Here is a 17,002-nt window from a genome sequence, read left to right as displayed (position 1 = left end):
CTTGGCCACTTGGAGTTTCTTTTCCCTCTCAAGCCAAGGCTTCATATTGTTATTATCTTATTTCTAAAGACTTGGAGGTTGTCACTAGATGTTTAAGCCACAGTTGTATTCTTGTACAGACCAGTAGACATTTTTTCAGTGGTAGTGGTTAGCACGTAAATTAATAGCTAGTTGCTACTATAAGTCTGGGTGAGAGAGAATTTGCCACGTCTGCTGCCTGGTTAAGCAGCAGTATTTCAAATAATCAAGTGAAATTTCTGTCATATTTGCTTGCTAAAATGCCAAGTTGGAGTTAATTTAATTGGTGAAATACTGTTTCTGAAGCACCTCTGTAGTAAATGTTAAAAATGCTTACCTAGTCCCTCTATCCCAAGCCACTAAGGACTGTAGGAGTGTTAAGTGAAGCAAGCTGAGGTCAGATGAGAAGTTACTGCAGACTTTAAGGCTGATGTTGTTGGACAAGTTTTATTGGCAATCAGTGAAAGTGAAGGCTGCTTGGTTATTTTTCCTGTGGGCTAGCTTAAAAAAATGCAACTAAAGCTGTGTATTTTGTTAGTGGCATGACAGAAAGCCTTATGGCACGTACTATAAACGGGAAAAGGAAACAAAACAAACCTTGTTGTTCTCAAAAGCAGTGACCACGAGAAAGTGGAATGAGCTCTCTGCTCTGAGTACACGACAGAGGTGGATTGAGAACGCGTGGGTTTTATTCCTGCTTCTTCACAGGAGAATGACAACTTAGCTGAGGATCACTGTCCCTTAACCCTTAGCTTATCCCTTGAATCTTTGATATGGCTCTGCCATAAATCCCTCAAAAAGCCAGGAGAGGCATCATGCTCAGGAATGTACAACAGGCTGGGCTATAACACTGTGGTACCATCCAGGTCTGCTTGCTTTGAGGCTGTGAATAGCTGGAACCAGTTTTGCCTTAGCTTTGCTTTTAAAGCAGATGAGAGGCAGGACACTCATCTGATGATAACGTATGAGCTGTAATTGCAGAGAGATCTTCTGCCACGCCTTCACTTCTCTTCTTTCAGTGCAAAAAGAGGCAGAGCATACTGGACCATAAGGTATCTTTTACTCATTGTATAACCACAAGACACTGCTGTATCTATCTCTGCAAAGCAGAGGTGTTTTCTTGACCAACTCACTTGGGGCTTTGATGTGCATAGTCATTTTACACTTGCACTGTGAGATCTGTGAAGCAATAGAGCACTGCTACAAACTTTTGATAGAAGATGATGAAGCATATGAAGATGTTTACTTCATTTAGCTTTGGGTAACTATAATTAAACAGAGCCAAAAGTGCACGGAATAATGCAGGGCCATAAGCATTAACAGTGAATCAGCTTCTGGTGTTTTAAATAAGGGTGCAGTTTGGTAGTGAAGTGAAATGGAGATCTGCTTTCAATAAGTAGCCCAACAATGCTTTGACCTATCAAATAGCCCCAGTAGTCAGTGGGATGGGTTATAGGAAGTGGCATTATTCTGTGTAAAGAAGGGTGCCACAGTCAGCTCTTGGTAAAGTACAGCGAGACCAACAACCCCATCGTTACTGTGCTCATCATTAGGAATCAAACACCTTTGGGTCATCACTCGTTCATACATTGGAGCTTTACGTGTCTACTTTGCAAGCAAAGAGATTAATGAGGCCAGGTGGCAAGCATTCAATTTTTAAATGTCTTCCCTCCCCTGCCACCCTCCTGCTGCGATATTCTCTAAAGTAAGTAGCTGGAGTAAAGTTGGAAGGTGACTTGGGAAAGGCCTTGTTTTGGAGATGTCAGAAAATACTCCCAGACCTTGCAAATTCTCTCTTTCTGGTCCGTGTTTTTCCCCTTTCATCCCTTTTAAAGGTGTTCCTTGTCTAATCTTCAGAGAAGACTTGCACGTGAGATGTTTATCAGACCTTGCACTTCGCTGCCAATTCTGAAGTGAAGCCAAGATATTGCATTTGTATCATGCCCAGCCCTTCTGTAAAAATTCACACGTCAGAGGATTGGTGTTGTGGTAGATGATTGCTAAAGGAGAAACAAAGAGGAAGGCAAGAGCTGTAATTCAAATGTACTGTAAAAGCAGCAGAAACAACAAAGGGAGCTGGAGTCAAAGTACAGAATTATTTCAGTCAATATTTTCTCTGAGGTTAGCCTGTGTGTAAGTTCCTCTTTAACTTCATTAATTAATAGCAAATAAAGATGTGTACTCTGCGTAGAGATGTTCTTTGGGTTGTACTGAGGACATTGTAATGCTGGAAGAATCTGCACTGAACTGAGAGGCTACTATTCAAAGATGAGCAGTCAGCAAATAACAGTGCTTGACTCACTCTGTAAATGTTTGAGCACACAGAGAGATTGTCCCTCAGTTCAACTTCATTGGCAGCCTCTTTCTAATCAGCCCATGTTCACAGCATGAGTTTTGCAGGTCAGAATGAACATGTGTTGGCTCAAAGCACCTGGTAGTTTTTGCAGAGCCAGGGTATGCTAATAAGTATGGGTCAGGAAAATCTTATGTATTCCATAAGAGTTAAAACAGAGCATAAATTGAAACATGTTTTCTTTAAGTAGCCCTGTTGTTAATGAAGGACTTGCAGTTTCGTTGTCATAAGAAGGAAATCTAGTAGGATGCATTCCTGACATATGCGCTCAACAAATGTTGAATCCTTGCTTATTCTTCCTGTTCTCTGTAGCATTGTGACCTCATGTTGAAGAGAAAAAAGTCACAGTGTTTCAGAATATGCCTGGGTGGGTTGTAATGGATGTGAACTTTGACCTGTAACTATTTGCTGGCATTAAAAAAACTCCCATGGTGTTAACTTTTATCGTTAATGCGATAACTCCCACAGAAAAGCGTTCAACAATGTGAAATGTTAAAACTCCAAACAGTGGCCCTCTTGTTTTGATGAAAATACGGCCTGACCTCCACTGTAGTATCACGTAGAAGCACTTATTGCTTGACTCGTAGGTCACAGTGTCACAAGGAGTGGCACTGGGCCTCCTCTGCTCTTCTGCAGTTTAAAAGATGGGGTAGTTTAAAAAGTTTTCTGCTCAAGCAGAATCAGATTTGGTTTGCAAACAGTTCTCTGTTGTAAATGACATTTAAGGAAGTTATACTCTAAAGAAATGTATGATTTTCCTGTTAACATTTGTTTTAAGAGGCTGTAATGGGTCTTTATGGGATACAAAAATGGATTGATAGAGAATATTCCCTTTTCCATTTTTGATTAAAGTCCATGTTAGGTCAGGATCAATGAAAACTGTCTGTTGGTTGTTCATACTTCTTTTGTGCAGATGTTGGGTTCTTTTTCTTACTATCTTGAGCATAAAAACTCACCAGCTGCTGCCATGAAGACTGGCACAAGAAGAAAATAAAGTAGAAAATAATTAAAATAGAGTAGAAAATAATGCTTTTAATTTTAGAAAGTGTGCTTCATATCCGAAGTATGAGGACTGTGAAAAGTCTCATTCCTATTTCCCATCATTTGGTGAAGAAGACCTATCTCCAGAACTGCCACTGTGGCACATTTGACTCTCAATCAGGCCATTATTTAGCAACAGCATAATATTACAGTAGTGGTAATTCTTTCACAGGGAGAAAAACCACTGGTTTAGTGTAGTAAAGCTGTCTATGAATGCAGTACTGTGTTATTAATACAATATTGAATATTAGTGTTCTATCAATGTAGTAAATGTACCATAAATGAGTGGATTCTGTCCCCTTTCAAATGATCAGTTTTTCATGCAGTTGCTAAAAATACTGGTGGAGCATTCATTGACTACTTCTGTCTCCTATGTGGAGGAAGCCTTGGCAGCAGGCTGTCCCCTTTGCTGAGTAAATGGAAGGTGCACCTTGCCCTAAATAATTTGTAACTAAGAAGGCAAACACTGACAGTCGTCATGACACATGCATGGGACTGAGTCACTGCAGGAATTGATGCACACTTGCCATGGAATGACCTTGATGAGTCTGGAAAGGAGGGAGGAAGCAGTGACAGCAAAAAGGAACAGTGGAAGGTGGCTCTGTTGTCATCTGGGTGGGAAGGTGAGAGGCAGAGGGCTCAAATGATCCACCAACGTCAAGGCAGAAGTTGTTGGAAGAGCTGAGAATAGAACAAGACCTGCTTCCCTTCCAGTCTCCACCTCACTGCATGACTGTCTGTCATACTTGACCATTTGCTTGCTAATTTGGGAAGCTTTTATCAGTTTGGAAAGTGATGTTTATTTTTGCCCATCCGGCAAGAGAAGGGCACAGAATGACTGTTTTGTAGCATACTCGCAGGCCCGCCCTGCGTGATCCTGGAGAAGAAAAGCTGAGAGAGCAGCGTGGGTCTCTCTTATGACAGTGTCCTGCCAGAGAGCCAGGGTGCTGATTCACTGTGCCGGCATTTCTAAATCTTCAAGCCCTTACCTCACTGACTGCAGTCCTAAAGCTTTGTATGTCTGTGCATGCCTTGGCATACACATCCTCAGGACTCACAGCCCTTAGTAAGCTAAGTTGTGTTACACACTGGCTTTTCTTTTGTTAATAAGCAAACAACCCAGCTCAAAACCTGTTTCCCAATAATATTAGAAGCTCTGAATTTCTGCTTGATGCAAAGTAGTAATGAAACTAGGAACTTTGCCACTAATGATATAGGATTGAGTTGCATGATAGTGAGAATAAGAGGTAAATAGCTTGTTGCTAATGCTGCTTCAGCCCTTCTGATATTGTTGCTTTATCCTATTGACACACCAGGAAAAGGGTAGACTTACAAGAATAATTGCAAGATGTTCATTGAGATGATGAGAGGCCTACACAAACATGGCAAGGCTGTTGGGAAGGACGGGTTTGTGTAAATGTTATTCCTGTGGTATCAGTGGGCCATCAGAACATGAAGGGATTTGTTACTGGCAAACCTGGGATTCAAAACTTGTGCTTTTTTTTTTCTGGCACAGAATCCTGCATTCATGTGCTTAAAAGCTACTTTGAAATGACACTGTGAATGGTATTCTCTTTAGTCTGAGACTAGTTATTCATGCCGGGAAATTATTTGCCCTTTTCATAAGAAAAAGAAAGCTGTATTGCCCAACTGGGCTGATGAGTGCTTCTGTGAGTGACCTCAGCAGCCAGGCTGTGGCTTTTGAACCCTGTACTCTAACCATCGTCAACCTCCCCTGTCCTCGGAACTGCTTCTGAGTTGTTAGACTTTCCCAAAGACCATCCAAAAAATTAGCTGGGGCCAAAGATTTCTCAGACTTGCAAGCAGCCCATGTTAAGCCATGCTTCTTTCCAGCATAATATGCTCTTGTAGAACTGGTTTGCCTCCTTTTATCCTTTGTTTCCTTCGCTGTAGCCATCAGTGCTCTGCTTTTACTTTGTTTTGGCCTGAGCCATGCTCGGGCGCCTGCTAGTAGTGTAACTCCTATTTGTTTTACATAAAACTTAATGGGTAAACAGTTTGTCCCAATCCCGTGAAGAATAATCTTTGCTAGCATAAATCATATCCCAGTGGCCAACTGATGATATAAGCAACTGTTGAAGTTTTCTGTTTGTCTTTGCTACTGAAACTATATAACTGGGATTGATCTACTTTTGATTTTGATGAAAATAGCAGATCACGTTCATAGACTTGGACCTTTTCTACTGTGCAATCCATTTGTGAGGCAGATCAGTCCTGCCTTCCTTTTCAAGAGGTGGTGACTAATGTGAAAAAGCAATACATAGTTTGGTAGTTTTGGTGTGTATATCTTGAAATGCTATTTTTAGAACTTTGCATAGTTGAAATGTACTTTTTCTTAATGTAAACCCAGTTATCCTAAGTGTAAACTATGGATCTATTTACCATCTGGAAAAATGATACTATTTTGGTTTGCATTTAGGTGATGTACAAGAACCTTAAAATTACTTGATGGTTATTTTTCCAAAAGAAACCCTCCTATGTTTTTGTATTTGTAGGTTTTGAAAGTTGATGGTTTTGGTGGTATACGTTTTCATAGGTTGATAATGTCAAACATATCTGCAATACCATTTAGTTTAGCCATTTGTTATGTAACTTACTGACCTTAAAACTTCGGCTCATCCCTTTCAGATCAAGGAGTCTATTGTTGGTGAAATAAGACGAGAAATAGTAAGTGGACTGTTAGCAGCTGTATCACCCCAAAGCAGATCTGCAAAACAAGATACACAGCCATGAAACTGGTACTACAGGTAATCTTTGGCAAACTGCCACAACCTCTTTTTATTATTTTGTCAAATGAAGTATCATTGTTAACATAAGCCTTGCTTTGTTTATATTTTCCCCTTAAAACATAAGTGATCAAAATTGAAGTTGATAAAATACAGAGGATACTGATAATCGCGGATAGCTTCAGAAAATCAGCTGGTTTATAGTTTGGCTTATTCTACTGCCAGCTTTCATGCAGTGTTAATTGAACTGTAATGACTGCGTGTGAATGCATCATGTGAGAAGATTTCTGTAGTTTGCCTGCCTTAGATAAGAATATTATCAAAACGCATACTTAAGCATAACAAGTAGACTTCTGAAAATCTAATTTAGATATTTGTCTTGCTTTTTCTTTTCTGTAAGGTTGGACGTAGTCCGAAATGCTATGAGATTCTGCTTTGGGCAGCATACACTGGCGAAAGTATCAAGTTATTTTTGCTTCAGGAGATATTAAAGCTGCTGAGATAGGCTACTGTACTCGACGCTTGGTTCTATGATGTGTACCTTTCCTGGAGTTCATCTGTAAAGACTTAGACACTTTAACTAGTTCATTACTTTCCTTAAAGCATCAACAAAACTGTGGCTCTCTGAAAGGTTTTGTATTTATTTGTATGTCCCTGTTGTAAATTTTATGTAGCTAGTTTCTTTGTCTTATGATGCAACATGAAACTTGAAGATTTCCAGACTTAAACAATTTATAAATAACACATATGCATTCAGACTAACTTTTAAAAAAAAAAAAAAAACAACCCCAAAAATGCCCCCAAAACACTGACCTCTATGAGGTATTTATTGTGCAATAACTGATCCACTTTAAGAGCTTGAAACAACCAATAATGGTTTCCACTGCTGTTACTTAGATCCACTTCAAAAGAAGGAAATGATCCTCTTGTAAAAATTGCTGTTAATTCTTGGGGCGGTTACTATTAGCAGAGTGGTAGAATGGCATAAGGTGACTTAAAACTACTTAAAGTTCTGACACTGAAAGCCTTGTCTTTGTGTAGAAGACCATTTTTAACTGATTTTATTTGCTTCCTTACTGTTTGCTCATCACTCTATAGAGAAGTGCCTTATTTTAAGCACTGTTTTCTGTCTTGTGTTGACTGCTCTCAGTCATACCAAGAGAAGTTCTCTTCTGTTTCATATTAACCAAAACGCAATAAAAGTACTGATCTTCTGAAAGCAATTAGGATGTGCAACTTGGAATGGATGAATGACCTTGCTTGTGTTATGGAGAGAGATGGAAAAAATCTCTTTTCCTTCTCCATCCCTCACTAAGTAGTTTTTCAGTTAGCCTGGTAAACATGTGTTTGTTCCAGTGGAGCAAATTGGAAGTCATTGGAGGTTTTATGTGGTCAAATAGACTTTTTGTGGGTATTTAATATCCCATGTTCTTGTGCTTGGAATCTCTTTGCTCCTTTGCTGTTTCCATCTACTAAAACTCTTTACACTATGTCAAGGTGGTCTTTAATCAAAAATAGTTGCAAATATAACAATATTATATGAAAAAGTTTATAAGATTTTAAATTTTGTTAGGAGGAAACACAAGGGCTGATTTCTTAAAAGTGTATATTAAACCAATAAAATATTTATTTTGCCTATACTCTGTGTCAGTGTTTTTTCATTTGCATGATTTACTCTTTAGCAAAATAAGTTACATAGATTTGAGCAAATAGTATACAGACTGGAGAAAGCAGAAAAGTTCAGGGCCTGGGTTTCCAAAAGCTTTCAGATGTTCAGGGGACTGTATATGCTTAGGAAATGTGAGAGAGAAATTTGAGAGAAATGTTGGCACTTAAAACCAAACTCTTAAAGTTATTGGCTGCTGTTGTGACTCCAGGAATTTGGGTGGTTGTGACCCCTTCTCAGAGTTCATCCTGGTGACTAGAGCCAGAGCTTTGTTGAAAACTTCATCATACATGTTTAAAAGTCAAAACAAACTTTGACATCACTTATGCATGATAATCTGTGTAAGCTGGTAAACTGCCCTAGGTTTCTTCTTCCATTTGCAATTGTATGAGTATGTAGTTCTGTTCCAACATGCCACCAGAGAGTAACCAGCCAGCCCCAAAACATGCTGAGATAATTGCAAGAGCAGGTGCTTCCCCTAATCCTCTAGCCAGATTAATCAGCACACTTGACCATTAACAGCTCGTATGCCTATCTACTACTCAATGTGGCATTTCAAGCAAGGCAGCAACTGTTGCTTTCACGGAGCAATGGAAGAAGGCAGTTCATGAGCCAGCAGCCACTGAGCAGTGGCTGCCAGCTGTGTCCTTTGCGGGTGAAACAGCCTGGCTCCTTGACGCTCCAGCGAGAAAAGTCACTTGTAGGTAATATCATGGAGTGTCTGAGGCACTTCCACTCATAACTTGTAAGAACCTTTGATCTCAGCAACACACAGTCTAATGTTTAATATATCCTGAGAAATTAAAAACAATCTTTGATCCAACTGATGGAAGGCAGATAGGTGAGGTTCTAGCAGAGTTTAAAATAAAGACATTTCAAAATGACATTTCTAAAAACTGTATTAAAACTAATGAATATACAAGCACCAATTTTTCCATAATCCTCATTATGGGCTAATATTTTTTGAGTGACATTTATGTAGACATAGGAATGTCTATAAACTCCCGTTGAAAAAAAAAAAAAAATCGTAGTGCACTGCTGTCATACAAATTGAGTTGAACTGGTGTCAGCCTCTACTGACAATCCTGCATGTGCCCTAGGAACAGCTGTCATTATTATTGGATACACGCCTCACCTGGATGGCTTGTTCTTTAGCAATGTCAATTCAGCTGTAATGATTTTTTGAGTTTAGACAATTTTTCTTTTGTTTAATGACTCAACCTACTACTTTCCTTACAAATTAGTGGGGTTGTTTTCTGCTAGCCTGCAATTTGGTGTGAATTTTTTGCAAATTAAAACAGCTTTATTAGTGGCTGATAAATATTGGTCAGTCAAATTTGCTGTGAATAAAGCCCACAGTAGTGCCAGAGATATTTTGGATGCTTTTCTGAACTGCACTGTGATAGTGGTCTTCCTGGCTGCCAGTTAGCTGCAGGAATATAAAGCCAAGGGCTGTATTTTGGAAACCCTAAGAGCTGGCTGTTTACTGTAGGTACGGGACAGCTACATCCCTGTTAGTAGCAAAGTACTTACAGACTTGTCTTTAGCCTGGTGTGGAGCAACATGTGCTTATGGCACAGCCCATAGCAGGCAGAGGTTTGGGGAACAGGGACTTGGAGATTTATCTTTTAAGGTGAGTAGAAGCATTGTTATAGCAATAAGCTACAAAAATGACCTCTGCTGAAATGTGGAGACGTCTGAACGCTTGGCAGCTGGAGGCAGTAGCTGCAAAGGTGGGAGCAGCCCCTTGCACCACTTGGGTTTGTGCTGTGATGCCTGTGAGATGCTGCTGCCGCTCGCCTGTGGCACCGTGTTCTTTGAGATGATCGGCTATGTGGCTGGGGGTGAGTACGCAGGAGGAAAGGCTCCTCTTGCTGGAAGTTTCTGCAACACTTTGGAGCAAGGACTCAAAGTGGCAGTGGCCCTGCTTGTGCTGAAGGAACAGTCAGGCTCTTGAAGCTCTTTCAGGCACTTTTGCTGACTGTGACCTTCATACAGGGAAGGCTGCCGTGTTTCTTCTGCTTTCTCCAAAACTCTGTGGTGTGCAAGCCCTTGGCAGCCTGCTTTCAGAAGACAAGTGATGCCCAAGATTGTGCATTTTCTAAGGACTGGTTTGCTCTGATTGCCATCTCTTGTAAGGTAAGAATTTAAAGCCTTGATGATACTGTCCAACCACTGATGCTCACCAGTCTTGCTTTGCTGAATCCTGGGGGGCAGCATTTGAACTGCCTTTGGATTTTGTGTACTGCTGAGCAAACAGCTTATACTTGAAATACAGCATAGGCCAAAACATTTTAATGTAGCTATACCACAGATACATCTGCTTCAATGGAGCTGGCCACGGAAAGATACTGATTAGGGAAGAGAAGAAGAGCCCAATTTGGAAACTGAAGTAAATCAAACAATGGCAAGCAGTGTAAAACAAAATCATGCCTAAAAATACTGGAAAATTTCTCTTTTGGAGGTTTTTTTTCAATAGGGAACAAACCCAGCACTCTGAAACTTGGATGATGTCATAAAGTAGAATACGTGCCGGTTATATGGCTTCAGTCCAAAGCAATGCTCTCTTCTGAATTAACATAATAATATCAAAACAATACCTGATTTGATAGGAAAAACAAGAAACTCATTAACTTGCTAAATGCGTATTTACTTTGATATTTCATATGTGATTTTAGATGTGATGTTAATCTTTCATACCATAGAATAAAAATGCACAATATTGCTAAATTTGTAACTGTAATAGACAAGGCATTTAAAAAAAACCACAAACAAACAGAAACAACCAACCAGAATCACTCAATAATTCCAAATAGTTTGTGTACCAGGCAATTCTACATAGATGCTCGCTGAGTGATGGCGAATGTTTTATACAGAAACATCTTTCTCTTTTTGTGACAGAGTAAATGGGGGAAGCCTGGATGATTGTTTAGTATTTAAGTGGTAGCAATGAGAAGGCAGCACAATGGAAAGCAAGATTTACCTGAGTGAGTGAGTTGCTGTTCTGCTTACTGTGAAATCTTTGGTACCAATACTGGCTTTCATAGATATTTCTGAATTTGTGAATCTTTTTGTAATAAGGTAGAGTTTCTGATTATTTGAATTTTTCTAAAGTAGTCCTGTTTCCCGCAGATTATTTGCTACAACATATCAAGGAAACTCAGAGTCAGTTTGTACAAAAATATTTCTGTTTAGTTTTGTGTGTTCGGCCTTTAGCTTTTGTTTTAAAAGTGTCATAAAGACAGGGGAAGTGATTTTAAAGGGCAATGTCCTGTACTAAAGATTGGACAATGCAGGTTCTATATATGTAATTAATACATTAGGTTTTGTTATTATTGGGGGGAGATGCAGGAAAATTTACATTGAGGTATATTTTTGCACTGGCATAAGAGATGGAAAGAAAGCTTAGCAAAGGGATTGATTGTTCTTAAGTAGAAGGAACATAACAGCACAGGCTAATCACAGAATCACTAAGTTGGAAAAGACCCACTGGATCATCGAGTCCAACCATTCCTATCAATCACTAAACCATGCGCCTCTGCACCTCATCCACCCATAATGATACACTTGAAGTTCTGTTGCAGTTAGGAACACAAAAGCAGCCACAGCAGATGAAACTGTGGTCCAGCCTGTTCAGCATCTTCACCCCTACACTGGCCAACAGCAAATGCTGCACTTTGGGAAGAGCATAGCCCATGGGGCACATGAAGAGTATCTCTGCTCTCCTGCTCTTAGCACGCAGTGGCTCTGAGATTTCCTAGCCAGCAGCAATGTTCTTGATGGATTTGTTTTCCATGAATGTATCTAATGGCTTTTCTAGCTCATGTAAACTTTTGATGTCCACAGCATCCTGCAGCAATAAATTCTGCTATTTAAGCACAACCTGCATGGAGAAGGCTTTCTGTTTGAAGCAATCCCTGAATATTTTCATGTGATGCCTTCTTGCTCTGCTACTGCCTTCAGGCCCCATGGGGCTGCAGCAAGGGCACAGCCCAAACTGGGGTAGCCCTCAGCTCCAGGCTTGTCCCTACTCAAGGAGCAGCCCCATTTCTGCTGCTCCTGACACTTGTACAAGAATCAGCAAAGTAACATGCCCCAGCCACCTTCTCGAGGTCATCAACCCTCCAACACCACCCTCGGATGTGCCAGCTGCACAACCCAATAAGCTCAGTTGCTCCCGTGTGGATGCTACAGACACTACTTTGGGGGCCTAGCTTGTCCTCTGAGGCACGGGAAGAGACAACAAAGAAGGGAAATCTAAAGTGTCTCAAACTAAAATAATCAGAATTTCAAAAACATATTCTAAATTTGGCGTATTGAGCTTTTATAGCTTAGTTGATGACTTTCCATTTTTAGCCTGTTGACATGTATTTATATACTGAATTTTCTAACTCAGACCCTGAAACCTTAGAAGTTCATTTATTGTTCATCTTCTCTGTGTTCTGTATTTTAACTTTTGCTTTGGAAAAAAATACAGTAGAAACTCATTTTTATATTTCAGTTGCTTGATGCAGTGATATAGTCAGTCAATTTTTGCACTAAATATTTAATATGGTAGTAAGATAATATAATATAATTCTAAAGTCTATGTAAACTGTCAGCAGTTGTTCTCTTTATTGAAAAATACATTAGGTTTACTCTGTTCTTGATGAGGAAGCAAATTCTAGCTTGACGTCCTGATGAAATGCCTCTCTAAAATCAATAGTAGAATTTTGATTTCTGCAGTATTGTACCATAGTCCCTATTAGACACGGACCTTTTGATTATCTAGTCAGGTTACGTCCCATTAATCCAGCTCATTTTATAAGTTTTGGATGTGCATATTCTATGGATGGTAGTGGGTGGCACCTGCCAGTAAATGTCTGTATATTACTTAATAGTCTGGAGAGCTGTGAGTCCCAGAGGAAGACTTGACTAGATATTATTAGTTCTTAAGACCTCAGATAAAGGTAACTTTAAACTGTTAACAATTATAATTATCCTGCTAAGGAATGATTATGTCAACACAGAGATCATAGAAACACCTGTACTTCTTACTCATCTAAGCTTTATGAATTCATGTCTGTAGTTACTACATAAGCATGTTCAGGTCTGGTGTTTGGTGCATGGGAACTGGTGATGGAAGTTTAGGTGAAGCTGTCACTGCCGAATGTCCCACTGACTCTGTTGCTGCTCCACAAGACTTTCTGTTCTCCTGGACCCGTCTGCAGCAGCACTTACTGCTTACAAGACAAATGTGATCTGATCTGTTCTCCCACTCTTGCAGATTTTAAATTCTTTGCATTTACTGCATATAAATAGCAAATTGTGTTTCCAGTGGTTGCGTGGGAGCCGCCCTGATTGCACCACTTGTATTTAGCTATTTTGAGCAGAAACTTTCAGGGTCATTTTGAATATGTTATTGTTTATTCTTGGATGGCTTGCATGCCATTTTGGCACATATAGGCAATGCCAGGTGTAGAGCCCTAAGAGGAAACCTATTCATGAATACATATAACGTGCACAACAAAGACCACGTCCAGCTTTCATGCTTTCCGCCTCCCTTCTGCCCTTGACTGACACCAGGAGCTGTGAAACTGATGCCTCTTTATGGACAATGGCAGTAAAAAACCTGTTTCTCTGTTAGTTAGAAAAGGGCAGAAGAAAGGGGCACACTAGAGTCCCCTTTGTCTCCAGCAGAAAGATCATGAGCAGCAGCTGGGAAGCAATGTGCTCTGCAGCATTTCTTCCCTCGATGACACTGTAGCTGCTCAGCAGTGTGCTGAGAAGATTCTGGCATGAGGAGGGGTCCCTGCTGAAGACTCCAAGGAAAGCATGGATCAACACATCTTTGGAAGGATTGTCACATATTATTAGCTATAATAGCTATCAAAGTTATATCCTAAGAGACATGCTGGAAGGATTGTCACTCCCAAGCCGAGTCTTTGCTCTGTGAAGGCAGTCTGGTGGATTAGAGAGCTGTAACGGGATGCTTCCCTGCATCTGCATTGGTGAAACTAGGAGCCAAAGCCTTAAGCAGGTTGTCTTCACAAGCAGCTCCAGATCTCCTCGCCTCTCCAGGCTGATGCTGCAGCAGTCTCTGACGGCAGCAAAGAATTTGAGGCAGATCACAATCACAATAGAAATTGTGTAAGGAGAGTGCAGGACAGATACTCTTTAATTTCCTTCCCAACAGTCTCTGTCTTTAGCTGAGAAAAAAAGGTGCCTAAGTCTCTCCTAATGCAACAGGAAAAATATCTCTAGCAGGAGCTGAGCCATGAACTGATAGCTCATCACTACATTAGGATATATTAAAAGGCAGTGCTTCATACCAGAACCTGGTGAATGACATAGGAAGGAAAGATCTCGAACAGTTATTTTTTAATTCCATGATAGTTTTAGCTGAATCACAAAGGAACTTGAAACATTGTGGGGAGTGCACTAAAAACAGAAGATGAGCTAAAAGGGTCTGGCAGTACTTAAATGCATTTCAGCTCTTCCCCAGACTGTGATGCAGTCTATAGAAACTGCAAGCACGCTTTGCCTGGAGACATCTAGTGCTGCAAATTAGGTGCAAGAGTGAGCTGATGTAGTAATCCTGTAATGCTATACTCAAGTGCTCTCTGAAATATGCCTGTTATACTATTTTAAAAATACTTCTATCGTTACAGTGCATATGAAGATTGCTCCAAATAAGCATGGAGAGAGCTGCAGAGGCAAGTATCTCCACATCGCATTGTTGGTGGGCCTCTCTCTGAGGGATAGCAGTCCCATTAAGGATCTGTCCTTGTGTCTTGTCCTGTCCCTGCTGGCTGGCTCCCTTCTGAACCTGCCAAGAAGTACTTTTCTTGCTTTGTTTCTTCTTACGACTGTTGAGCATTTTTCTCAGATGCTATTACAAGCAACAACTTTGAGACATGATAGCTCCTGTAATACAGTAGCATGCATTGTAATTGTGGCATAATTTAATACATGACGTTTCATAGACAACTATAATAGATATTTTATGGCAAATTTTTTTTCAGAGAAGCATAATATTTAAAATATACTATTTATTTATACATAAATAATAGCAAAACAGCTGGAAAACATTTTTCTCACATTGTCTGGGACTAAGAAAACAAAAATTATTTTCTTTCAAGAATGAAAATTTATCAGAGCAAAGCCACATCTTCAGATCCCCATGTTATGTCCTCTCCCTGGGTGTATCCATGCATATTATCCTCTATGTCTGAAGCTGTCATTGAAATTAATGGCATGTCTGTTCATGAAGAACTTGTGAAATTGGATAATTAGCCTATCCTGAAAACAACTCTAATTGTCCTTAGTGAAAGCAGTGAGTCCCTCTCTTACTTTAGTGTCTTAAAGTCTTAGCTGTACTAGCAGAACTGCTGCAATTATGGCCTGGCTCTAATTATCTATGGAAGTCTATAAAGTAACTTATGATTCATGTTTGTAGGAATAGTAAAGGCTTAAATATGATCATAGAAAACATTGAACATTGCTGTTCTATGCATCTCTTTCATCTGTTGTAGTAAATGAAACTGAGTATTTCACCTTAATGCTAAAAATATTCTGGACTCAGCCTGGAAGGGCCCAAGGTAGCCTGATCTCAGGCTCTTCTTCAAGCAGCCAGTGGGACCAGGTATATCCAGAAATCCCTTCTAAGCACAGAAGATTGCTCCAAACAAACAGTCTTCTGTGGTTCTATGATTCTAAGGTAATGTCACTTAAGCTACCACAATAAAACTTTCAGGAAAGTTGCCAGCTACTAGCCATCAGCTGGAAAACTACTGCGGTACATGTAGTTTCGATTTGGATGAGGAGGGAAATTTCAGGCCTCACTGGAAGTTATTTTTGATAATGTAATCAACAGGGTCTTTAACTTTTATTGTATCCTCACCTCTTGAGCCTTGTAAGGTTCTTCATAAAACAGTGTGCTGGCCTCTGTTAAGAAATACCCTGGTATTCCGATAACGAGTTAACAATTTTGACCTCCTGGTTTATTCTGCTGTGTACAACCTTTGCACTATCCTTAACCAAGACCCTCACTCCTTCCCCTCCTCCTCCACTGGCACAGGTGGAAAAATACTCAGCGCCTCTGAATAAACCCGTGATGAACTGTGAAAATATTTAGTGCTTTCACGGGCCTGAACAAGAAACACATTTTCAGGTTCCACCGAGTTTGGTTTATGACCAGTCTCATCTCTGAATTGAGCTGCTTCTCTGTTTCCTTACTGCAGCGTGTCAGGGGCAGACTCCAGTTGTTACTTTTCTCTATGAATTTTGTCTGTTTGCTTTTTGTTTTGGCCGGTTGTGTTTCCCTTCTCTGTTGAAAGAATTCACAGGCTCTCAAAAAACCTGACCAAAATGCACTTTTGTCTTGGTAGGTAGCCTCATCCCAGGTAAAGCTGATTCTGGGCCAGTCTGGGTTTTCCTGCCATACCTCATTTTCTTTTTCTGCCCAGCTGGTGGTAAGTGTAGCAGGAGATTGTCCCAGCGCTCCTTGGCTTAGACCAAAGCTTTCAGTATAGCCCTTGGAACTGGCTCTAGGACATTTTCTGTCCCAGGGTCCAGTTTTGGTAGTAAATACATCTTCGTTGCAGGAGCTCTGCTGTGCTGCTTGGCAGTGGTCAGGTGCTCTAAGCAAAGAGATTGGTGGTCGCTGTATATCACTTCATACACTTCTTTTAAATTAAGGTGAAATTAAAATGAAAATCAATTATATTCACCAAAGGGTACTATTGGTATGACTGACCAAATTCTTTTTGTGATCTATGATGAAGGCACATTTTTTTTTTACCCCAAAGTGGGATTTGGCGCTCTGAGTTTTAGCCATCTAAAAATGAGGTAACAAGTCTGAGTCATCTTTACTTTTTCTGGGGTTAATGCAGACCTATTATATATGCTATATTCCACTTAGCCAAGACACGGTGAAATTCCCTTTGATGTGTCTACCATGAGGGAGCCCCGATAGCTGAGTTAAATATGGATGTTCTCAGTGTTTGAAATATGCGAGAAGGAGCCCACCAGAAGAGATCCCAGTCTAAATCTGCAAAGCCAGCCTAAGGAACACCAGATAAGCTTCATGAAAGTGTAGGCATCTATTCAGCACCATCATCAAAAATCTTCCTGGAAGTGGTTTAGAAAAGGATTTGAAAGAGCAAAGGCAATTGTTTTATAGGTGGGAAGAGGAGA

General features: G+C 40.2%; 1 protein-coding gene across 1 annotated transcript in view; it reads left to right on the top strand.

Annotated features, from left to right (window-relative positions):
* The window catches only part of ITPRID2 (ITPR interacting domain containing 2), a 44,329-nt gene extending 36,532 nt beyond the window's left edge, over window positions 1-7,797 (top strand). The window contains exons 17-18 of the mRNA XM_069861004.1: window positions 6,062-6,180; window positions 6,560-7,797. Coding sequence (XP_069717105.1) covers window positions 6,062-6,166 — 105 coding nt within the window. The 3' untranslated portion in view covers window positions 6,167-6,180; window positions 6,560-7,797. The remainder of the gene's footprint in view (window positions 1-6,061; window positions 6,181-6,559) is intronic.
* The last annotated feature ends 9,205 nt before the right edge of the window (window positions 7,798-17,002 follow it).

Source organism: Phaenicophaeus curvirostris, chromosome 7 (assembly GCF_032191515.1).
Source record: "Phaenicophaeus curvirostris isolate KB17595 chromosome 7, BPBGC_Pcur_1.0, whole genome shotgun sequence".
NCBI lineage: Eukaryota > Metazoa > Chordata > Aves > Cuculiformes > Cuculidae > Phaenicophaeus > Phaenicophaeus curvirostris.
This window is presented reverse-complemented; position numbering and strand designations above follow the sequence as displayed.